This window comes from Pipistrellus hanaki, assembly GCF_964339955.1.
Source record: "Pipistrellus hanaki genome assembly, chromosome: 2".
NCBI classification, from domain to species: Eukaryota; Metazoa; Chordata; class Mammalia; order Chiroptera; family Vespertilionidae; genus Pipistrellus; species Pipistrellus hanaki.
The window spans coordinates 189927897-189952266 of record NC_140504.1 but is presented as its reverse complement, the minus strand read 5'-3'; the positions used below and the strand labels follow the sequence as shown (position 1 = coordinate 189952266).

The window sequence follows — 24370 nt, the reverse complement described above, 5'->3', positions numbered from 1 at the left end:
TGGTGCTGTGCTAAAAAACACACATAAACATGCATACACACACACGCACACTGGTGCTGTGCTAAGCACACACATACCCATGCAAACTGGTGCTGTGCTACACACACATACACACACTGGTGCTGTGCTAAAAATACACGTAAACACATACATACACATGCAAACTGGTGCTGTACTAAGCACACACACACATGCAAACTGGTGCTGTACTAAGCACACACACACATACACATGCAAACTGGTGCTGTGCTAAAAATATATGTATGCACATACATACATACACATACACACACAAACTGGTGCTGTGCTAAACACACACATACACACATACACATGCCAACTGGTGCTGTGCTAAACAGTTGACATAAATAGCTCACCATCCTCACCACCACTCTGTGGCGCGGGTATTGCCCTTGTTTTGCAGATGAGGCATGGGAAGTGCAGAGGGGTAAGTAGTGTTGCAGGGCCATCCAGGTAAGAAATGTCGCCAATAGGACTCAACTCCAGGCAGTCTGGGCTAATCGCTCTGTAGGTGCCAGTTCTCAATTACCTGCTGTGGGATGGTCCTGACACCGCACGGTGACCCTGCAAATTTGGTCACGTTAGCCCCATGCAGCTGAGCTTGGGCTCCTCCCCCCTCCCAGTTCTCCTTTGGAAGGGGACAGCGTGGGGGCCATGATCTCCTTTCTTCCTCACACACACTGCTGTAAACACCGCATACCCGGCAATTTACATACATTATTCCTAATTCCTGGGAAATACTTATCTTGCTAATGAGAAAAATGAGGTCCTTAAAGCCCTGGGAGTCCAATCTGGCGCCCCCTAGTGACGACTTCCTTCGTGTCCCAAGCCTTTCTTTCATGGCTGCTCCCTGCGCTGTTGTGATTTATGACTGTCCCAACTCAAGAATGGCACCTCCTGCATGCAGACTTCAGTGACCCTCCGTCTTGGAGGGACAAGTCCTGGCCATATTAATAGTCTTTCTATATGGCCTGAGGTGAGAACCCTCTCGGGGGGGGTGCAGAGAAAGCCCCGGGGGCTTCCGAGGACTCAGAGTCCAGGTCCAAATGAGAGGCCTGCTTACTGGGGCTTGGTTTTGGTGCTGGGCCTCGGAGACCTGAGCCCTTGGCCGGCTGTGTCTTGGTCAGGAACTGCCTCCATCCTGTGTATGGAACAAGGCAGGGAATAAATTCATCCACAGAAACATAAAGAAGTGAAGAGACTGCTTGGAAAGACAGCAGGAAGGTGGGTTGTGGGAGGGGGGGGCGGTGGCAGGCCTGGGAATGCTGGTCAGAGCCCAGGCCTCATGCTCTCTGCAGGAAGAGCCCCAGGAGTGTCTGAGTTTCAGCAAGAATAGAAGCAGGCTCGCGGGAGGAAGAGGGGGAGGCTGGAGAGCAGCTGGGAACTGCAATAGTTGAGGCAGGAGATGGTGGAGGCCAGAGTGGGGCAGGAGCAAAGTCTGGAAAGGCGGGGTCACACGGAAGGGGCGGGGCCACGCCGCTGAGACGCAGCTGATTGGATTGGGAGCCGCAAGTGGGCGGGGCCATATTGGAGGGCCTGGAGGCGCGTGGCGAGCTGTGTGTTTGCCAATCCGAGTGAGATGTCAAGTGGTGGCTGCCAGTTTTTCTCTTCGCCAACCTCAAACGGAACCACAACGGCTTAGAAAAGAAAAATTGCAGCGGACCCCCCCCCCCGCCCCCTCACCCGCAGGGGATTAAAATCTTTGCAGGGATTAGCACTGGCACACGGCCTGTCATGCAGGCCCCTCTCGGGTCGGGCCGATAATTGGCCCCAGCTTCCCCGCCTGGTTAGCCTCCTATGGAGCCAACAAGCCCCACCTATTTTATTTTATTTTATTTTTTCTCTAGCTCCAAGCCTCAGGGAAAAGCCAGTCTGCCTGGGTTCAAATCCTGGCAGGGCCACTCTTTAGCTGTGTGATCCTGAGCCAGTCACTAGGGATCTCCGGGGCTCAGTTAACACGGGGAATCATGATCACATCTTCTTCCCTCTCAGGGTCATGGCACAGCTTTCCACCCATCAATGTACGTGTAAAGCTTGACACAGTGTCTGGAGGATAGAAGACCTCGGTAACTGCCAGCCACCATTAAAATATTGAGCGTGAGTGATCGGCCCATAACGGCTTTTTGGGCTGATGGTTTTGTTCATGCGCTCATTGGACATGTATTTACTGACAGCCTGACATGTGCTGAGGATACAGCAGGGAGCAAAACCAACAGGCCCATCATGCAGTTCACTCATTCGGTTGATGTGTTCTGCGAGGGCAGCTTTGTGCAGGTCACACCCTCCCGGGACCGCGGTGTCTCCATGTCTGTAACGGGAGCTCTCTGGGTTCTCCAGGTGCTGACAAAAGCGGGGGCCTGGGGCAGAGGACGCTAAGGCTCAGCTGTTCCTTGCGTCACCCGCCTTCTCTAGGAAGAGAGTAGCCCGTGGCTAGGAGTAACCATCCTAAGCATCTTTGAAGGCCCCTCTGTACCCTAAAGTGTTAAGGAAGTCTCGGACATTATTTTTTTTAAAATATATATATTTTATTGATTTTTTACAGAGAGGAAGGGAGAGGGATAGAGAGTTAGGGACATCGATGAGAGAGAAACATCAATCAGCTGCCTCCTGCACCCCCCCACTCCCCGGGAATGTGCCTGCAACTGAGGCACATGCCCTTGACCAGAATTGAACCTGGGACCCTTCAGTCCGCAGGCCGACGCTCCATCCACTGAGCCAAACCGATTTCAGCTCGGACATTATTAATTTATCATGAAATGATAGATTGAGAAGCACACACAGGAAGAACTTCTGAAAAGTTCTGAAATTCAAGCTAGTAACAGCATGGCCACTAGGTGGCACCACCACCCAGGCCCAATCTTGAAAAAAAAATATTTTAAATTATAGCAAAGTACAGATCATAATATAACAAACATTTGTGACTCTGTCACCCAGAATGAACAAATATTAACGTGTTTGTCATGTTTTCTTTAGGTCTTTTTTTTTAAATAAAGGCTATCAAACATTACAGCAAATGTTAAAGCAGAGGGACTAATATTCTATTCCACTATAGTCCGTGAATTTTTCAAAGCTAAAATTGATCAGGCAGCCCCCATGGGTGGAATGGCTTAAATGCTCATTCTGTCCACATCTTTACCACCCCAATTTCAGAGTATCAGAGAACCGAAGCGGCTTTGCCAAGTTCACAGAGCAAGGAGCAGAATCAGGATTCCGAACCCACGTCACTGGGCTCCAAGATCTGCTGTGCACAGTGCGTCATAGGTTTGCTGTTGGTCAGCCAGGAATCCCTGGGCCGAAGGATTTTCTGCGGAGCTGAATGCATTCCCATTGTTCAGATGGGAAGACTGAGGCCAACAGCTAGCACTGACACAGCACCATCAAGTTCACAGATTACACCAGAGTCACATCCTCCCCTCAACAACCCGGTGAGGTGGCAGGGAGAAATTCTCCTCTCCCTTTCTAGGTCCTCCCATCTGGTCCAGTCATCAAACTGACATGAGACAAGTTGCAGACGAGAAAAATAGTGACTCAAGGGGATGGAGCCGCTAGCCCCAAGTCCACAGAGCTGGTGAGCCACAGAAATGGGACCCCAGGTCTGGTCTTTATGACGTTGGTATATGACACCCTATTCCTGGGGGCCTGGCAGAAACTGTAGGTAGGGGTGGTGCGGGTGGCATGGGAGGGACAACAGGCCTCCTCCCCCAGCTGCATCCACTGATCTGTGGGTAAGATGGGGGCTCTGAGCAACAAATACAGTGGCTGATGGGTGGCTGAAGGGTGCTCTAGGGTCTAAAGGTTTTTCTGTTTGGGGTGTTGAACAGACCCAGGTTTCAGTTCCACTTGGGTGAAGCTCTGAACCCCCGTGTTGCATCTCTCTCAGCATTTTTATAGTCAGAGCAATGTAACGGAGTCTTTGGAACATAGCAGGACTCACATGTGGAAATGGCTGCAGGATGCGCCTCTGTAGCATGCATGTTCTCTTGAGCAGAAGGCAATCGAGACCCTCTGGGCTCAAGAGAAACTTGGACCTCTCCCTTAAAAAAATCAAATTTGGCGCCCTGCCCATAATACCAGTTATCTCCAGAAATAACCTTTTGTTTGACCTCACTGTATGGCAGGGAGAACATCTGATTACCGCGCACCTGCTCTCCTTACTCATCTGTGAAGGGCCCTCCACCCTCTGAGGCCGGAGGCCCTAACCTCACCCTCAGCTCAGATGTCACAGACTCCATTTGCCCCGTCTGTCTCTGACCCCTGACGCGGGCGGGGTTCCCATATGTGCATACGCAATTCAGTTCGGTTATTTTCTCTTGTTAATCTGCCCCACGTCAATGTGATTATGAGACCAGCTGGAAGAACCTGGAAAGGCAAAGGGACCTTTATTCCTCCCGCTCAGAGGCATGGCTTCTCAGTTTCTATGGGGGGGGGGGGGCAGAAACATGTTCTCCCCACCCCCACCTCTGCCCACACTCTCTACATTTCCTTTATATTGCTCTCCATGACCGTTTTTTTCTCTAGCAAGTCTCCTTCCGCTGGAATGTAAACTCCACAGAGCTGGGGTCTCTGTCTTGGTTACTGTGTGTCCACGGGTCAGAACAGTATCACACCAGGTGCTCAGTAAGTGTTTCACAGTATTAGTCTGTGAAGTGTGATGGGGACTCTCAGCCCGGGGGAAGAGATACACAGCGGGGCCACAACCCCACCCCTCTGCCTGCAGTGATTCCACCCCCGACACCTGGCCTGGAGTTTCCCAAATCTGTCCACACTCCGGAGTGCCAGCAGGCCGGGGGCTGCTTCCTGAGCGCCTGACGCTGGAGGGGAAAGGGCTGGAAAGGGCTGAAAGGACTCCAGGAGGAGGGGACCTGCTGCTTACCTGAAGGTCTGAGGGAGTATGGGTAAGCATTATCTATATTATACAATATGTGTGCATGTGTGTATATGTGTGTGCACACATGCGGGTGTCCAGTGATCTGTCCAGTACCTTCCGCTGGGTTCCCGCTGACAGTGCGGTGCCTGGGCTGCGGGCGGGCGCGCAGACCCGCCTTGGGGGCTGTCCTCGATAGAGGCGGGCCACAGCCTCCTCCCCCGAGTTCCTCCTGCGCCGCTGCCACGTGTGGTCTGGGGAGGGGAGGGGTCCGCGGGGCCGGGGAGGGGTGCACGGGGCCGGGGAGGGGTGTGTGCGGGGCCGGAGAGGTGTGTGTGGGGCCGGGGAGGGGTGCGCGGGGCCGGGGAGGGGTGCGCGGGGCCGGTGAGGCTGCCACCGCTGGGGAGGCGACTTGCCGCAGCGGGGGCGCTCCGATCGACCCTCCACAGGCCTGGGGTGCCGGGGGCCCCGCCCGCCCGCGAGGCGAGGGCGCGGATCTCCCCGCCCCCCGCTCGGAGGGGCGCAGGCTCCGCGGAGCGAGGACCACGCGCCTCGGGTAGAGCCGCCGACTGCGCGCGTGCCGGCCCCGCGCACCCCTCCCGGCTCCCTGGGCGCCTGCCCGGAGGGCGGCCCGCTCCCCGCAGCCCCGCGGGCCCGGCTGCCGCAGTCCCGGCGGCGGAGCAGCGCCGAGCGCCCAGGTACCGAGCGCGGGCGGAGCGGGCGGAGGCCGGGCGGCCGGAGGGGAGGGACGGAGGCGCGGCCGCCGCTGCCCTGTCCCCGCCGGCGGGCCGGGCAGACCACCCCGGGCTTCCCCGCGGGGGGCCCCACCCCGCGACCCCGAGCGCCACGGCCCTGACCAGCGCACACCGGCCTCGGGGAGCGCCCCTTTGCCCTCTGCGCCTACCTCCCCGGGGCCCGGCCCTTCCCCCATCCCACCGCCCTTTCTAGGGGCCCCTGCGCTCACCCGTTGACCCTCCAGGAGCCATCCTGCGCCCTGTGAGGCGCTCTGCTCCCCATCAGGGGCCCCTCCCAAACTTCCTACCCTTCTATCCGGGTGCCCCTGCCCTCAGCCGAGGACGCCTGTGTAACAGACCCCTCTCCATCCTCCTGGGTCCCTGCCCTGGACTCATCTCCCCATCCCTCTCTTCCCACCTGTCCAGAGAGGCGGGGAAGGGGTCTGATCTCACCCAGGACGCCCCTCCAGGCTCCGCACCGTCAGGTCCTCGCCATCCTCAGGACTCCCCTCGTGGGTCTCACGGCCCGGCCGCCCCGATGGTGCCAGAGCCGGGCCCCGCGCACAACAGCACCCCGGCCTGGGGGTCGGGGCCGGCGCCGGGCGCCGGAGGCAGCGGCTGGGTGGCGGCCGCGCTGTGCGTGGTCATCGCCCTGACCGCCGCGGCCAACGCGCTGCTCATCGGCCTCATCGGCTCGCAGCCCGCGTTGCGCAACACGTCCAACTGCTTTCTGGTGTCGCTCTTCGCGTCCGACCTGCTGGTGGGGCTGGTGGTGATGCCGCCGGCCATGCTGAACGCGCTGTATGGGCGCTGGGTGCTGGCGCGGGGCCTGTGCCGGCTCTGGGCCGCCTTCGACGTGATGTGCTGCAGCGCCTCCATCCTCAACCTCTGCCTCATCTCGCTGGACCGCTACCTGCTCATCCTGTCGCCGCTGCGCTACAAGCTGCGCATGACGCCCGCGCGCGCCCTGGCGCTGGTGCTGGGCGCCTGGTCGCTGGCAGCGCTCGCCTCCTTCCTGCCTCTGCTGCTGGGCTGGCACGAGCTGGGCCGCGCGCGGGCGCCCGCCCCGGGCCAGTGCCGCCTGCTGGCCAGCCTGCCCTTCGTGCTCGTGGCGTCGGGCCTCACCTTCTTCCTGCCCTCGGGCGCCATCTGCTTCACCTACTGCCGGATCCTGCTGGCGGCCCGCAGGCAGGCCCTGCAGGTGGCCTCCCTCGCCACCGGCGCGGCCACGGGCATGGCCGGCCAGGCCTCGGAGCCGTCACAGGTACCGGGGTGCCCGGGGAGATGGGGCTGGCGGGTTGGAGAGACAGGAGCAGCCCCTGGATACCTCCTGGGGCGTCTGTCTCTTAGTATGTGTACACTTGCTGGCAAGGTCCGAGCCGCCACCCCCAGCTTTCCTCTGAACTCCAGACTCGGTGCGGGCCTGTCCACAGGACAGCTGCATGCGGAGGTGCGGCAGACTGCTGGGAGGTGACACCTACAAGAGGGAACTCAGGGCACCCAAGCCTCCCATCGGTTCCTGGGTCTCCCCCATGATGGCGGTGGCACCGTCATGACATCCCAGGCCAGAAACATAGAAAGATTTTCTCCCCTTGATCGTGGGACTCATTAGCGAGACCTGCTGGTGCTGTCTTTCACACACGTGCCATCTCAATGCCAGCTTCCTAAGCCAAGCCATTGATGCGTCTTACCTGGGGCCTTCGAGAGTCTCCCGTGGGCTCCCTGCTTCCTCCAGACCCGCTCCCCTCCATTTCTCGCACAGGAGTCAGAGTAGGAGAGAAAAAGAGTGACCCCAGCACTATCTTGCTGCAAACCCTCCAATGGCTCCCTGTTGTTGTCAAGGTAAAGAGGAGACCCAGCCCGGCTGGTGTGGCTCAATGGTTGAGCATCAACCTATGAACCAGGAGGTCACAGTTCAATTCCCAGTGAGGGTTCAATCCCCAGTGTAGGGTGTGCAAGAGGCAGCTAATCTATGATTCTCTCTCATCATTGATATTTCTATTTTTATCTCCCTCCTCTCTAAAATCAATTTTAAAAAGTGTGTGTGTGTGTGTGTGTGTGTGTGTATCCTATATAATAAAACCCTAATATGCAAATCAACTGAACAGCACATTGACCACCAGGGGGCAGACGCTCAATGCAGGAGCTGCCCCCTGGTGGTCAGTGTGCTCGCACAGGAGCAGTGCCACTCAGCCAGAAGCAGAGCTGATGGCTGGCGAGCACAGTGGCTGTGGCAGGAGCCTCTCGCCTCCCAGTGGTGCTAAGGACCCTTCAGGGGATGCTCAACTGGTGGCTTAGGCCCACTCCCTGTGCACTGGGCCTCTAGTATGTGTGTGTGTGTGTGTGTGTGTGTGTGTGTGTCCATGTCAGGATCTGGCCTCAGGAACCTGTCCTGCGACCTCTCCCACTTCACCTCCCCTCCTCCCTCTCTCTGCACCAGTCACATGGTTCTTCTGGCGGCTCCTTGAAGGTGCCAGGCTGACTTCTGGGCCAAGGTCTTTGCACTTGCTGTTCCCTCTGCCTGGAAATGTCCCCCCAGAGCTCCCCTTGCCTGACTTTCTCAGCTCACAGGTCACCTCCCCCTCGAGGCCGTTCTGTGGACCCACGTCCTGCCTGACTGGCTGTTGACCTGTGTGATTTGTCTGTCTCCCCACGTGAATGGAAGCTCCATGAGGACGGGAATGTCTGGGTCGGTTTTGATCTCCACTGCACACGCTCATGCTTCCTGTCATTGTGATTGGGGGAGGCGCTCCACATGCTGCCTGAGTCCTGCTGTCCACCCGAGGGGTGGGGCTTAGACTGACCAGACCTGAACCCCGGAGAATTAGGTCACACGCCGGAGGAAGTGTCAAGCTGGGCTCTCCAGATTCATCTTGGTGTAGCTTCAGGTGGAAGAGGCTCTTGCAGGATGGGGTGGGAGGTGCCTTGAGGGTCACTGGGTGAATAGGGAATTGGGTGGGGGCTGGGCGGGCAGGAGGTCCTGCCTGCAGGCCTGCTCTCTCCCCCTATCTGTGCTCATTGGAGGACATTCTGGAGTCTCGGCAGGTGTCTGTGGCCCTGGCTTGGCTCTTTAGCAGTAGGAAGAACTGCCACGGGCCAGCCCTACGCTCCTTGGGTTCTTGTAAAGGAACGTGTCCCGAACCTCGGGCACAGGGAACCACCTCTGGTTCCTGCCTTACCTCCCCTCCTCTCCCCCACTCTTCAAGCCACTTCATTCCTATGCGCTTAGTATTTTCTTTAAATCACCTCATTTATCTTTTTACTCCCATGCATTTGTTTAGGAAGGGAACTTGTTTCTTCCGGAAATGGAAAATCAATATCTTTGCCATAAATAGAAGGCGATCAGACACAGCTTCCGTGAGGGTGCAGAACCAGCAGTGTTCCCAAGACCAGCTCATTGGTCAGTGCCGGAGCCTCGGCCGGCTTCCTCTTTGTTGAGTGTTAGACGGATGGTAAAGCCAAAGGAGCATCCACATGAGGCTCTCTCGTGACGTAAGCAGAGAGCGGATGTTCCGACTCTGTGGCTCAGTTATTTCACAGGATGTCCATTTACCACTTCAAGCCCCCGCCCACCCCCCACGAAGCTCTGCACCTCACCCGTGGACATGCAGAGTCTGTCAGTCGCTGTGCCTGCGTTTGCAAACTGAAGCAAGGAGGGCACAGGGAGTCCTAAAACGAGTGCTGGGAGGATCATTTAGGCCAGCACCCTGGGCCTCTCCCATCAGAAATGTGTCTGTGCTGATTCCTCCTGCTCCCGGGAGGCCTTTTCTCCTGGTTTGAGTGTGGAAGAGCCAGACCCCGCCTCTCCCCTCGCTTCCCAAACCACCCGGCTCCTAAGCAGGCCTTCCGGTGCCGTGGTCCATGTTGCCTGGAGAATAGCTGTGTTTGGGACTTTGCTTCTGGGATGTGGCCTCTGTTCCGGCCTCCCGGGTCATGACCCCTTTCTTCCCACTCAGACAGTCCTGTCCGAGAGACCAGAGGGTGGAGGCTCTCTCAGTGCCTGGACTTACAGCAACTGATGAGAATGAACAAAAGCCGGGGCACGCTGGGCCTCTTTCCTCCTGTTTCAGCCCCAGTTAGCCCTTACCTCCCGCCCCAGTCCAGCCTCTGGCTTCCCCGCAGAAGCAAGGGAGTTGGACACGAGTCCCTGAAGTCCCAGCGCCTCTGGGCTGAGATCAGGGAGCTGAGCAGGGCGAGCATCTTCTTTCTCACCCCTCCCCTCTCCACACCTACATCTTGATGCGAACGGGATTGGAAAAGCCACGTGTGGCTCAGCCCGGCCTTTGGGCCCGAGGGGCTGTGAGAAAGGGGGTCATGCTTAGAGCTGAGGCAGAGACTGTGGGCGTGGGAGGTGGTGATGTCAGAGTAAGAGGCTGCCTGAATTGGGGGTGGGGGGGCGGGGAGGAAGAGAGAGAGGAGAATGGGCCCCAGTGGGAGTGGGGCTCATCCTTTGGAGATTCCAGAGGGACCCGTGAGGGAGCTCAGCATGATGGGAGCGAGTAGGAGGCCCTGCTGGCCATTTCTGCTTCCTCAGCTCCTCTGTCTGCCAGGATCCCGTGTCTCCGGTCCACAGCCCCTTCCCCATCGTCTTCCTCTGTACCTCGTCTTTCTCCCCTTCTCTCCTTCAGTTCCATTTCACCCCATTTTCTTCCTCCTGCGTCCCTCCAGCTTCCTCTGCACACTTCTCTCCCATCACTTTCTTCTCCTTTCCCTCCCTCCTCCCCAGCTTTCCCACCCTCCCTCACCCAGCAATGCATCATTCTGTCTTAGTAATCCATCTCCTCCATCTCTGCTTCCTCCTCCTCAGAGGGGGAGGCTGTGATCACAGAAATATCTCAGAGGGAGAGGAGGGGCTGGACTGGGGAGAGGCTGATGGAGGAGCAGTGTCGAGCAGGGCAGGCTTGGCTGCTGCTGGGTCTGAGGCGACCTTGTGGAGCCAGGGCTGGGAGCAGGAGCCTGTGTCTGGCTGGTCATGGGCTCAAATCCTGCCATCACACCCAGATGAATTCAGACAAGTCCTCCAACTCCCTATGCCCCTGGGGTAATGCTAGTTAGCACCTGAGGTTGAGAGAAGAACCAATAAGATGATATATGTACACTTGGCACACAGAGTGCTCAACAAATGTTCTCCTTTCCCCTTGTGGTAAAAATGGTTCTGGGGAGCTCACCCCCTTTTGAGCCTTTCTAGGAAAAAACACTATCGATGCCACCAGCATCATCATCATCATCATCATCATCACCATTATCCAAGAGGTAAACTGGACACTGACAACAGCCAACAACAGCATAGCGAACACATGGCACACACCATGTGCCAGGCTCTGCCTGAGTAACTCACTGCATACTCTCTTACTTCAGTTAATTCTTACCACAGTCATCTGAGGTCCATGCTATTGTGATTGCCATTCTGCAGATGGGAAAACGGAGGCACAGAGAGGTGAAGTGCCTTGTGGAAGGTCAACACCCAACCAACTGAGCCAGGCAGGACATGACTTCTTTGAAGCCTGTTAGTATTCTGCAGTGGGATGTGCCATGGTTTATTTAACTGCTCTCCTGATGGACATTTAGGCCATTTCTGCCTTTTTTTTTTTTTTCTATCACGAATAATGCCGTGGGACACCTTCTTATACCTGCCGAGGGTGCAGACCTGTGCGGGTGCTTATGAATATTGTCACCCGTGAGCGAAATTGGCCACTGGGAAGGCACTGCCAGGTTGTCCTCCAGGTCAGTGGTCACCAACTGGTGGTCCATGAGGCCCGAAAGGTTGGGGACCGCTGCTCCAGGAGGCTGCCCTCTGACAGTCACGCTTGTCATGGACACGTATAAGGGACATGTGGAGACAATGTGACCACGAGGGGCCGTGAGGTGGGTATGGGGCAGATAGGAGTGGGGAGGGGGAGGCTGGCATCAGCCAGAGGCTGGGGTGTGGGCTGACGGTTGCCATTGGCTCCTGCCCTGTGAGGGGCTCTTGGTGACAGCAGTAGGGTTTCTGCAGCCACACCCTGACTATGGCCTATGGATGCATCCCCCCCAAATGGCAGCGGGATGGTGAAGCAGAAGAAGTGCAGATCCTGGAGCCAGAAATGACGTTGGCCCCTGACTCAACACAAATCTGCGGTTACTTTGCCTCTCTGAACCTCCTCTGCAACATGGAGATAATAGCACGCGCCTCCTGTAAAGACGGAACGGCACCATGGATATCAAATGCTGGTGCATAGTTAGCGCTCAGTAAATGGGGTCACAGTGCTGATTTGGGGTCATTGATGCTTTGGCTCATGACCTTGTTCTGGCACAATGTGACATTGGGAAGGAACCCTCCTTCCTTTCTTCCCTTCTGCCTGTGTTCTTGGGTCAACTTGTTGGGGAGAAGAGCAGAAAAAAAACCGCCTACGATTGTTCTCTTCTCCACGGGAGAGCACAGAGGTAGTCTCAGATGATCTGTCACTCCATTTCCAGAGCTTTCTCCCCTGGTGATTGCCCCCAAGGTCTCTCCCTTAGTGCCCATGCCCTGGAGCTCTGAGAGGACCAAGGCTCTCTCTTGCCTCTCTCCTGCCCCAGGTCACCAGGTCTCAGAGGGGTTCCTGTATGGGGGGGGGGGCTTTTGGAGATGGTGGCTCCTCCTCCCCTGTGATCTGTCCCCATTGATGGCATCAATTCGAAGGCATGGCAGCTCCGAGGAGATTCTTTGGGGGAAGCAGGAGCTTCTCCTCCCGGATGTCCATGGTGGGGCCACACAAGCCATGTGGAGACCACTCTGGAGGAGAGAAAACGAGAAGAGGAAAGAGAAAAGCAGATCCCCACCCCCGCCTGCTTGCCCTTCTGCCTCGCCACAGCCCTGTGAGTCAGAGCATTTGTCCTGACGTCTGTGCTGTTTTGGGGAGCCAGAGCTGCTGGCAGAAGGACCCGGCTCCCGAGGGTGCTGAAATTTCTCCAACCTCATACACTCACCCTGAGCTCACATCAGGGCTACCATGTACGTAGCACTTTGTGTTGGGCACTGTGCATGCATTTATTACCCCAGCCCCACAGCGACTCCGTATGCTGAGTTGTTTCTCCCTCTTTACAGATGTGGGAACAGAGACTCAAGGCCACAGTGTGAGTAAGTGGTAGAGGCATGGTTTGAAGCCAGGTCCCTTGTCTTAAAAGCCCTGCCTGTGCCCAACGCTGCCCCACAGAGGCAAGAGGGAGGGAGCAGGGGCCTCTCCTTGTTTGCTCTTTGTGAATTTGTCCTTGATAATCCTATAACCAGGCTTCACCTGGGCAAACACACCGAGGGCTGGCAGTTGCCGTGTGCTTCATGTCTCCCCTCCTGCCCACTGACATTTCAGAATCAGACCCCCTGATCCTATAGGTGGATAGTAGGGAGCTGGTGTTTCAGCACCATGGACAGGAACAAAGACTCTGCTTCTTTGAAGAGGCTGGGGAAGGCAAGGCTGGAAGGTGTGTGTGTGTGTGTGTGTGTGTGTGTGTGTGTGTGTGTGTGTGTGTGTGTGGTGGTGGTGGTGGGGTGTCCTGAATCTGAGAGCATGTGGGGGGATTGACTTTTTTTGTGCTAATGTGATGGGGCTGACACATCCTGGCTTTGTCTCTTCCGCCCCCTTTCCATTTGGGAAGGTTGCTTGGGAATCTGGTTCCCTTCTTGCCTCCTTTTGACTCTGTCATCTCTCTATACCCAGCCCACTCCTGGCTGCCTCATGAACTAAGCTGCAGTTTAGGAAATGTTGGGGGCATTCTGTAGGCAGGTCTCACTTTGTGTACATGTTATATATGAAAATCCAAATTGCTTACAACCTGTGGTTTAGGGGAGGACTCCATGGACCCTCAGCGGTTCATGAGTGGACCTTACAATGGTCTCAGAAGCTCCTGGAATTGTGGGAATGTTTTTTAAAAAAATTTTAATTTTTTTTTTTTTTTTTTTTACACATTTATGTGTAAAAATGGAGCTTTTAGTTTTCTGGGGAGTAGTGTCTATTTCATTAGATTCTTGGTGGGCTCATGAGGTTGAAACAGTTATGGGAACTTCTGGGTGGAAGGATCATCCAGTTCAGGGAGACATTTTCATGTTTTGGGGCTGCGGACCCCCAGTTTTCAAAGTCATAATCTCATGCCCCTGTCCCCCTTCCGATGGCTGCTGTGGGGCAGCCCCGTTCTCCCCCTTCCTCTCCACACCCCTGCTCTTCAAGTCTGTGTTCGGGAATGGAGACGTCTGCCAGCGCACACATAATCTGAGCTGTGCAATGCCAAGGTCATGAGCACCACTACTACATTATAATACATTTCATTGTAAACGTTTGCTGTCTGCAAAGTGTTTTCAAAATAGCACTTTATTTTGTGGAGGGTGAGGGTAACAGTGCAAGCAAACAAAACCTTACTCCAAACCATGGACAGAACCCATATACAAAGAGATTGCCACGTCCTGGACAGCAGCAGGGGCTCTTGTCAAATACTCTTCAATTGCAATCAATTCTTGCAGCGCCAAAGGCTTTGGGGGGTGCTGGGGCTTACGGTCGTGCATGCCGGCCTGTGCAGAGCTGTCCTTTGCATGGAGCGTGGGTCTTTGGAACTGGTTTGTGTTTGGGGCAGTGTCGCTCTGTCTCACAGCAGTTCCTAGAGCTCGTTGGGAAGAGCTGGGTCAGGATCAGGGCTCAGTCTATCGCTGGGGTCAGGGCTCAGTCTGGGGCTAAGGTTGGCTCAGTCTGGTCCCCGGTTGAGGCTCAGTTTGACACCGTGGTTATACAGGACTTAGTCTATGGAAGCCTTCAGGGATCAATCAGTCCTTGGTTCATGGCTGATGGCAGGGTTTGGTCTGGAGTCAGGTCAGGCCTCAGGTTAGGGCTGAGTTGGGGCTGAGTCAAGGATCAGGACTGAGTCAATGATCAGGACTCAATTTATTGCTGATACTGGGGTCCAGTCTAGAATTAGGGTTGAGGCTCAGTCTGTGGAGGGGATCAGGGTCAGGCCTGGGCCCTCTCTCTCTCCGCTGACTCACGTGACCTTCCTTTCCGCAGGCGCCCAGGACCCCACGCCCAGGGATGGAGTCAGCTGACAGCAGGCGTCTGGCCACCAAGCACAGCAGGAAGGCCTTGAAGGCCAGCCTGACCCTGGGCATCCTGCTGGGCATGTTCTTTGTCACCTGGCTGCCCTTCTTTGTGGCCAACATAGCCCAGGTAATGCCACTGCAGGGGGCAGGGGAGTCCAGGCCTCGCTGGGGAGGCCCCCAAGCCCCACTGCAGCCCAGTCACGGAGGGAGGGAGGTGGGCTGCTGCTCATGGGCTGTTTGGCTGTGTCTGTCCCGGCTGTGCTGGGTGGGGGGTCTGTGTTCCTGCCCCGAGCGCAGACCTGACACACCCTTCCCTCCAGGCTGTGTGCGACTGCGTCTCGCCAGGCCTCTTCGATGTCCTCACGTGGCTGGGCTACTGCAACAGCACCATGAACCCCATCATCTACCCCCTCTTCATGCGGGACTTCAAGCGGGCCCTGGGCAAGCTGCTGCCCTGCCCCCACTGGCCCCAGGAGCCCCGGGCCAGCGCGGCCTCCCCCTCCATGCGGACCTCCCACAGCGGCGCCCGGCCGGGCCTGAGCCTGCAGCATGTGCTGCCCCTGCCCCTGCCCCCAGACTCCGACTCCGACCCTGACTCAGGCTCAGGGGGCTCCCCGGGCCTGCAGCTCCCGGCCCGGCTGCTGCTGCCGGGAGAGGCCACCCGGGACACTCTGCCGCCGGCCAGGACTTCAGCCACCGTCAACTTCTTCAACAGGGATCCCGCGGAGCCCCAGCTGCGGCTGCATCTGCTGGGTGCCCCCACGAACTGAGGGGGCTTGTGGTTAGGGTGTCAGGGGGGAGCTTGGCTGGGGGAAACCAAGCCCCCAGGCCTGGGGCCAGCTCCTGGCTGAGGCCAGGAGGCTGCAGGTCTCTCGGGAGCCCTATGAACTCTGGTGGGGGGCACTGAGTCAGCCCCACTACCCGCACCAGGCCTCCACCTGCGGGGTAATCGCTGGCTTCATGCAGTGTCTCCAGGATGCTGCTCTGCTGGGTATAACTTGTGTAGAGAATGGTTGGAGGGCTCTGGGAGTGGGGGAGGGGGCCCTTGGCTCAGATTAGGACAAAGACCATGGCTTTTGCACATTCTATCAGATCACACATTTACAGAGACGGGTCAGTGCAGGCTGAGCCCTTTGCTCCTCTGACTCTAGTTCATGGGCATGGTCTCCGGGGAGTTTGCTGAAAATGCACACCTCTGCCCCCACTCCGGACCTGCCGAGGCATAATCTACATGTGAGCAAGGTCCCCGGGGACTCGTGTGTGCGCATGGTTTGAGGTGTGCTGGTTAGCTGACCTTTAACCCTGAGGATGGTTTGCTGGACAGTTTTTGGACCAGGCAGCCCCTCGGAGGTGTGTGGCCTCCCAGGGAGCCCCTGCGCCTGGGAGCCAGGCCGGCCTCAACTGGAATCCCTGCCCATTACTGACTAGCTCTGCACTTAACCTCTCTGAGCCTGTTGTGGGATGTGCAACCTGGGGCAGTGATGCCTGCCTCGTAGGCTGTCATGAGAACTGGGACAATAGCATCGGATGCCAGCACCCGGCAGATAGTGGGTAGTACCTGTGGTTGTTAAACCTCCCGGCCGTTCAGCCCCCTGGCCTCTGGCTGCGGGCCAGGGAGGGCCATTTGTTCCCATTGTTTCCCCCCCACCCCGTCTTCCTCCTCTTCTTCAGCCCATCCCAGCTCCCAGGCTATGGCACTGCCTCTCCTGGGGCACAGGGGTGGCTGGTGGTTTTTTGCCCAACATCTGGGATGGGTGTCCTCTGCCCTGGGCTTCATTGGACCTAGAAGGAGACCTGCTGATACAGAACCAGCCCCTTGCCCCCACTCCCTGGGTCAGTGGGGGAAGAGGGCGTGGTGGCCACTCAGGTCAGCAGATTGAAGAGGAGCTGTCCCTGGTGTGGGCTGGTGCCTCGAGCAGGCAGGTGACCTCCGGCACAGGGACCTGGGTTTTTGTTTGTTTCGTTGTTGAGGGGGTGCTCAGTGACTTTGCCTGCTATAGGTTCCTTTTCAGTCTGAGGTTTTTCCCAAGAGTGTGTCCATGCAGCATCCACGTACCCTTCTGCCATCTTAATCTTCAGTCTGAGGTTTTTCTTACTCCCCACCTGCACCAGGTTCCATCAGCCCACACTCCCAGGGGGCTCTCCGCAGGTGGCCGGGCACTCTCCTTGGTGCTGATTAGCCTCCGGCCTTGGCTGCTGGCCGCGGGCTGCAGATGGTCCATGGTGCTTGTTGGGGCTTCCCCTCTGCCCCAGGCCTGCTCGAGTGGACTATCAATAAACACTAGCTGACCGCAGCGACTGCAGTGTGGACTGGATTCACGGGAGTGTGGACTGGGTCTGCTGGAGGGGCCACTCGGGCTGGGGATGCTGCTGATGGAAGTGGGAAGAGACCCTGGCACAGGGACCTGGGTTCATGTCCACACTCTGCCCCTAGTTTGCTCTGGGACCTCAGCCAAGTCACCTACCCTCTCAGGGGCTCAGTTTCCCATGAGCTGTCTGGATTAACAGCAGCAAGAGTTCTGTAAATATTTGTTAAATGAGCGAACAAATACACATGCCCCTAAGGACCAGTTCAGCTCCAACACCAATTCCTCCCATCTCTCCTCCCCATTGCCTGCTCCCGAGCTTGCCAACACTTTCTCTGTGTGGATCTTGATTTGCCCATCTGCACAATGGGTGTGGGGCGACCTCTGGCCCTGTCACTCATGGGCAGTGGGAGGAACAAAGGGGAAGGTCCTTAGAGGTGTAGGGTCCAGCCCTGGGCAGGGTCCCTGGATCCTGCTGGCACAGCTGGGGCAGCCCAGGTCATGGCTGCACGTCTGGGGGTTCTCTGCAGGGCAGGCAGCAGTAGGAAGCGAGGCCCCTTCGGGTTGGTCCAGCCCACTGGCACCTGGTACAATGGCTAAGAGCTGGGCTCCAGAGGCCCACGCTTGAGATGGACCAGCTGTGTGACCTTGAGCAGGTCACCTGACCTCTCTGGGCATCAGTGGCTACAGGTGTAAAATGAAAATGGTACTACCCTGTTTCCCCGAAAATAAGACAGTGTCTTATATTAATTTTTTCTCCCAAAGTTGCGCTAGGTCTTATTTTCAGGGGATGTCTTATCTTTCCATGCGCTAGGTCTTATTTTCGGGGAAACACGGTAGTAGCTGCCTCATCGGGTTGCTGCGGGGGCCAACTGAGGCAATCCACGGTCAATACTCGCTGGGTGGTAGCCCTTCTTTATTTTCACCATCACCATCACCATCCCCTCTGCTCCTGCTATGGCAATCCTTCCCCGCATCACCCACTCTTGCTACCAGGCCCAGCTCCCACCCGTACCGCACGCGGATTCAGCATTGCTCGCTGTGCTCTGTAACAGTTACATCCAGGGCCGCCATGCGGTACAGCTTTGGGGGTGCCTCTCTCATAGCATCGGGGTGACTGGCACCCCTGTTGTTGCATAGTGCACAGCCCACGTCTGATCGGCTCTCCTAAGAGCAGAGGGAGCCAGCTGCCTGCTCCTTCTGGTGCCCACTCCGTAGGTGTGTCAGAGGTGCCCGTGGGCTGGTGGGCAGCCCTGGAGTGGAAGGAGGGCAGGCAGATGGAGGTGTGTGTGTGTGGGGAGTGGCAGGTAGGAACCTCAGGCCCCAAAGAGCCCCCCGGACCTCCTGATGGGGAGCCAGCCCCACGCTGTGACCTAGAGGGTCCGAGGGCTCTCAGCTGTGCGTGGTTGACTCTGCAGGGAGGAGCCAGCGTCTCCCTACAATGCCCCCTCCTGTCAATTCCCTGCTCTTCACCCCCACAGCCTGCATTTAGGAAAGGCACTTCATGGTGGAAAGTCTTCCGAGCTCCTGCGGGGAGCCTGGTGGGCGGGGAGGAGCACCACGTATGGAAATCTGGGAAGACCGCTCCAGTCCCCTGTGGGGTCAATCCAGCCCCGGGCCGGGTCCCTGGTTCCTGCTGGCACAGCTGGGGCAGCCCAGTGGGTGGGGGCTCACGCCATGGCTGCAGGTCTGGGGGTTCTCCGCGGGGCAGGCAGCAGCAGCAGGAAGGGAGGCCCCTTCGGGTTGGTCCAGCCCCGTTGGCACCTGGGGTTGGCTGGGGTCAGCGGACGTGGGGTCTTGGGAGGCGTCTCTGAGTGCGGAACCCTGAGTTTGCCCATCCTGGTCGCTGGTCTCGTCCGATGAGGCGGCGGCTGCAGCCTGGCGACGCTCCTCTTGGGGCACGTTGCCTGGGGCCATCGTCAGCCCCTTTTCGTCCCAGCCTGGCTTGGTGGGAATGCCCACGGCCTTCAGGATGACATCCATCTGCTTGCCATAGTCCAAGTGGCCGCTGACCTGCAGGAGGACAGTGAATGAGGGCACTGTGGGGGGGCAGAACCCAGCCCTCCCCAGGGCCCCAAGCTAAGCTCCTGGGCCTCACCCTCCATCACACATGCTCTGTATCCAGCTCTCCATGACTCTGAAGTCCAGAGTGGGACTGGAACCTCTACGTTCAAGGCTGCTCTAAAACCCATTAAGTAACGATGGAATCTGGGTCCTGCTCTGGGGGCAGGAAGGAATCTCCTGATAGTTGGAGTGGAGGTTCTCATTCTGCGGCTTTAAGTTGTGGCAGAAGGGCTCTGCTGCTCACCACCCAGCTCTTGGCTCTTTTTAAAAAAATTTTAAAATATATTTTATTGATTTTTTACAGAGAGGAAGAGAGAGGGATAGAAAGCTAGAAACATCGATGAGAGAGAAACATCTATCAGCTGACACTTGCACACCCCCTACTGGGGATGTGCCCGCAACCAATGTACATGCCCTTGACCGGGATCGAACCTGAGACCTTTCAGTCTGCAGGCTGACGTTCTATCCACTGATCCAAACCAGTTTTGGCTAGCTCTTGGCTCTTATTCTCTGACCTCCACTTGCCTCAGCTGTAAAATGGGGACAATAAGCGTAGCTACATCAGACCGTTGCTGTAAAGGCCCCAGCCTGACAACAGAGCTATGTCACAGACTTCTTCTACAACCCACTCTCCCCGTTTCCCTGAGTCATAGAACTTCAGTGTATGGCTGGACACCTTCTTCTCTTGCAGCTGAGCATAGCACTGCGATCAATTCTGGCTGATGAATGAAGCAGCAGTGTTATGTGGTACCGCCTGGAGGTCTCTTTAAAAGGGGCGTGCTCTCCTTTCCCCCATATTTCCTTTCCTGCTGGCTGGAACTCTGACGTGATGGCCAGAGCGTCAGCAGCCATGTTGGACCATGAGTCAGCTCACGAAGTCCACCTGCTGGCTTGCACAGCAGCAAGGCCGGGAATTCTGGCCCCAGAAGACTATGGAGCCACCATCCCAGCCCTGAACAGCCTATTCTGTCCTGTTCTTACATGACAGCATCAATTCTTTTTGTTAAAGCCACTTCAAAGGCGCCTCGGTTAACAGGACCCGAATCTTCACTAAGACAAGGGTCAGGAACTCAGACGTGCCACCCTCTTCCTCCGAGACTAGAGACACCCCCGTTTACTGTGTGCAGATGTGTCAGCAGAAGTGTGAATAGAATGCAGGATGCCCAACTGTGATAATGAACCGTGCTCAACACACAGGCGGTCCTTCATACGTTGCGGAAAATGAACGCACTGGATGTACTCCTTGACAGGAGTTGGCTACTAATTAGAGATGAAGACATTGAGCCATAGAGAAGTAAAGTGACTTAAGTCATACAGCTGGAAAAGTATCAGAGCTGAGATTTGAGTCAGGTCTGTTCTCTTCACAGATAATCAGTGAGCGAGAGGAAAATTTTAAAAATCACTCACATTTTACAGATGAGGCAGTGAAGCTCAGAGAGGGGCTGTGGTTTGCTTAATGACACACAGCACGGGGAGAGGAAAGCCACGTGCTGTGCTTGAGAGGCGGCGTGCAGAGGCTGCTCAGCTCAGATCTGCTCCCTGCCCTGGAGTCCCATGCTTTACCGGCCAGGGTAGGGGGTCTGCGTCCGTGTCAAAGGTAAACCTGAGACAGAACTTCCCTTCAAGGCTGAAGAGGAAGACTCTGCTTATAACAAAGACAGGGAAACCCCGGGGGGGGGGGGGGGGGGGGGGAAGGCTGGTGTGGGGAGCTGTAGGAAGCAACACAAAGGCTTGGCTGATAACATCTGCATTTCCATCTGAATCACCGATCACACTGGCTTATGCAAACCATTTCTCAAAAACACAAAAAGATAGCTCCCTGTACAGTGTGTTATTTTCTCATAACCAGAACCTGCCTACTTCTCTTACCAAAACGTGTAAGTCGTGTTCAGTGACAGCACTCACACAGAAGGGCCTCTCAGAGTCCTGGGTACAGGGTGGGGGTCAAGGTGGGGCAGCTGCCTCCACAGAGGGTGGGCATTAGAACCGGAGTTTGGGACCTGAGAAACGCCTTGGCTCTGTCTCTGACTAGTAACTGGGTGAGTCCTTACGAGGTCCGGAACCCCGGGTCCCCATCTGTAAAATGAGGGTCATCACACCCACCCTGAATGACAGCTACAAGAGTTCAAGGGCCTGGCATTTCCAAGGGACCCTGTATATGCTCCCTCTTACTGCTATGTTCCATGGGGGACCCAAAACAGTTCTCCAGGGACATTAACTAGGGAGATGCTCACAGCACCTCCAGCACAGCACATGGCTTTGCTCTTCCCATGTTATGTGTCATGGACAAGCTACCGCCCCTCTCTGGGCTCCACATGACCTCAGGGTGTCTGTGGGAAGATATAATGCAAACAAGCCACAAATGTACGTTCCCTTACCTTAGTTTCCTTGGAAGCAGGGGGTGGAGGGGAGGGCGTTAGCTAGGCGGATCTAGGTGGGAACCCAAAGTGGCTGCCAAGCTCTAGCCATCACGTCTGCATCCCAGCCAGCAGAAACCTAGACCCACAGGGACAAGCAAGAACTGCCTCCCTATCCCTTTCCAATGTTGGTGAAGGTGGTGCTAGGGCTGGGCGGAGGCAGGCAGGGAGGACGGAGGGAGGTGTCTGTGGCCACTGGCTACAGCTGATTCCAGACGGAAATTTGCTGTGCAGCTTTCTAGAAGGCACAGCTCTGGTCCTTGGGGGCCACAGGTCAGGGTCCCAGCCCACCCTGTTCCTGAGCTGCCATTCTGCAAAGACCCAGGCGGAGAACTCTCTGGCAGAGCTCCAGTTTTATAGATGGGGGGAGGGGGGAAGAGAAGGGGGAGGGAGGAAGCAGGGGGAGGTGGGCGGCGGGCGGGAAAAGAGTATCTTTAGCAGTGGAAAGTTCTGGCGTGGCTGATGTTGGATCAAGATTTCAGCTTAGCCGTAGCAGGTTTGGCTCAGTGGATAGAATGTCAGCCTGCGGACTAAAGGGTCCCGGGTTCGGTTCTGGTCAAGGGCACGTGGCCAGGTTTCGGGCTCGATCCCCAGTAGGGAGCATGCAGGAGGCAGCTATCGGCGATTCTCTCTCATCGATGTTTCTATCTCTCTCTCCTTCTCCCTTCCTCTCTGAAATCAATAAATAATAATTAAATAAGATTTCAGCCTATGATCATCTCCCTGTCTGTCTTGATTGAAATTTGCCTCTCACCTCATTACATGCTGGGTGCCACTAGTGTGAGAAGCCACCCTAGACCTTCCCACGCTGGTTAGGGTCCCTCTTTGGGCTCCCTGTGACAGTATTCATGCACCCCATCATTTTCATCTGCTTACACGCTTGTGTTCTCTGACAGACTGAGCTTAGCGAGCACGGGGACCACTTCTAACTCACCTCTGCTCCCCACGGCCAGCCCTGTACATTGTGGGTGCTCACTGTTACGGATCCACACAGTATGAATGGGCCTCAGCACTTCCTGTTTCCTGCCTTGCAAGACGCCTCGACTTGCCCAAACAAGCTGCTGCTACCCACCTCTGCCTGCCCAACACCTCCTTTCAAGCCTATCGGGCACCTTCAAGCTCCTTTCCTCGTGGGCCTCAGTTTCCTTATCTGCAAAATGGGGCTAATAGAGACACCTATACCACGTGACCTTTTGTGAGGCTTCAATGAGACAATACATGTAACAGGCTCCCTGACCTAGAGGGAGAGGTCACTGATGGGACAGCACAGAGGTAGGGGAGTGTGTGTGTGTGTGTGTGTGTGTGTGTGTGTGTGCGCGCGCGCGCGCAGTAGGAATGCTGTGGGCAAGAGCCTAGGTCTGCGGCAGGTTCCCCGGATTCATCTGGCTCTGCCTCTCACATGCAGTGTCCCCTCCCGCAGCCTAAGTTCCCACATCTCTACAACGGGCTTCCTAGCCGTACTTCCTGGGAGCGCCCTAAGATCTGCGAAGCATGGAAAGCAGTACCTGGCACATGCTGGCTACCATTGTTCCTGTTAAGTGTCTATTTTATGCCACGCCTGTGCTAATAAGTTCTAGAAGCCAGCTGGCCTTTCCTTTGGGACATGAAGATTCAGAGACCCTGGGCTAGGTCTCTGGCCCAGAAGCCTTCTGACTTGGCCCCTGTGGTGGCGGAGTCCCCTGCCTATGGTAACCCACACTGGGAGGCAGCCTGGCCTTTGTCTGCCTCACTCACCCTGAGATGCGACAGGGCCAGCCCTTAGGTCAGGGGCCACCCCAGGCCACGTTTGGGCAGGTGGCTGGCATCTGAGATGATGCACCAAGGCCAGGCCAGGTGGTCCCGGGAGGAGGCAGCTCCGGAGGTCCTGCCCTGAGCACAGGGAGCAACGGCTTCCCCAGCAGCCCTACGGAAACTCTTTTGCCAGCAGCCTCTCCTCCAGCAAGAATTTTCAAGGAAAACAGGAGGGCGGCACAAAGCAATGCTAATTACTCTAATTGCCCCAAAGAGGAAAGCACTGCTTTTTGTGATGCTCTCCTAATGGGATAAAGAGCTATTATTAGGCAGAGCTGGGAGGCTGCCTTGTAGGCAGTCAGAGAGGGAGGTGTCTGGGAAGCTGCCGGGCCAGAGGGCAGAACGGAAGGTGGTGGCAGGCAGGAGAGGAGGGAGCTAGGATTAAGTGAGGGCCTTCTATTGGCCTAGCCCAGGGGTCCTCAAACTTTTTAAAGTGGGGGCCAGATCACGGTCCCTCAGAGAGCTGGAGGGCCGGACTATATGAACTACTAATTCCTACTGTAACACCTCGGCTGCGCTCACTGCCCAAAAAACCTGGCGGGCTGGATCAGACTCCTCTGCGGGCCGCATGTGGCCCGTGGGCCGTAGTTTGAAGACCCCTGGTAGCCTCTCACATGCGCTGCCTGGAAGGTAGGTGATTTCCCCCAGTTCACAGATGAGGAAACAGGCACAGAGACGTTAAGTAACTGGCCCAAGGTCACACAGCCAATATACCAATGACCAAACCAGGATTCTAGGCCATGCCTCCCTGGTGCCAATGGCCATGCTCTTCCCAATATATCCCACTCAGGAGCTTTCCTGGGGCAGAAACTGGATCTTGCGAAGGCTGTGGCATGGAAAGGAGTTTTCATTTAAAAGGAACGTACGGCCGTCCCTCCTCTGGCAGAGGGAGACTCTTGGGTGGTGAGGCACATATCACTTCTCCTATCCCCTTAAGGGCACAGGAACCCTTACGTGGGACGGAGGCCCCTGGACGTGAGTCAGGAGGCATCGCTCCGAGTCCTGTGGTTTCTGGTCTCGTCACCCAGTGCACCTCACTCCCACAGGGAGCTGGGCCGCTCAGGCCCTGGGCCTGGGGATAGGAACCCGCTGTCTCAAGCCTCGGCTTTCAGCCTGTGCCTTGGGGAAGCCTC

General features: G+C 56.6%; 2 protein-coding genes across 3 annotated transcripts in view; one reads left to right on the top strand and one right to left on the bottom strand.

Annotated features, from left to right (window-relative positions):
- Positions 1–5564: 5564 nt before the first annotated feature.
- HTR6 (5-hydroxytryptamine receptor 6) lies at positions 5565–17695 on the top strand. 2 transcript variants are annotated; one of them, XM_084875254.1, is made up of 4 exons: positions 5565–5583; positions 6046–6883; positions 14628–14786; positions 14980–17695. In XM_084875254.1, the coding sequence occupies exons 2-4, from the start codon at positions 6158–6160 to the stop codon at positions 15427–15429; spliced, it is 1335 nt and encodes a 444-aa protein (XP_084731380.1). In that variant the 5' UTR covers positions 5565–5583; positions 6046–6157; the 3' UTR covers positions 15430–17695. The 2 variants fall into 2 exon arrangements, with proteins under 2 accessions (XP_084731380.1, XP_084731381.1); XM_084875255.1 differs by lacking the exon at positions 5565–5583 and having other exon boundaries at positions 6019–6883.
- Positions 17696–17853: 158 nt separating this feature from the next.
- Positions 17854–24370, bottom strand: part of TMCO4 (transmembrane and coiled-coil domains 4) — a 63398-nt gene continuing 56881 nt past the window's right edge. Inside the window, exon 15 of the mRNA XM_084875245.1 lies at positions 17854–18978. Within this exon, the coding sequence (XP_084731371.1) occupies positions 18568–18978 (411 nt within the window). The 3' untranslated portion in view covers positions 17854–18567. The remainder of the gene's footprint in view (positions 18979–24370) is intronic.

Excerpts from the sequence above, each read along its gene's own strand:
- HTR6 (XM_084875254.1), top strand. The coding sequence starts at position 6,158 with ATGGTGCCAGAGCCGGGCCCCGCGCACAACAGCACCCCGGCCTGGGGG. Across the intron at positions 6,884-14,627 it reads AGGCCTCGGAGCCGTCACAG|GCGCCCAGGACCCCACGCCC; the intron begins GTACCGGGGTGC and ends TCCTTTCCGCAG. Across the intron at positions 14,787-14,979 it reads TTGTGGCCAACATAGCCCAG|GCTGTGTGCGACTGCGTCTC; the intron begins GTAATGCCACTG and ends CCTTCCCTCCAG.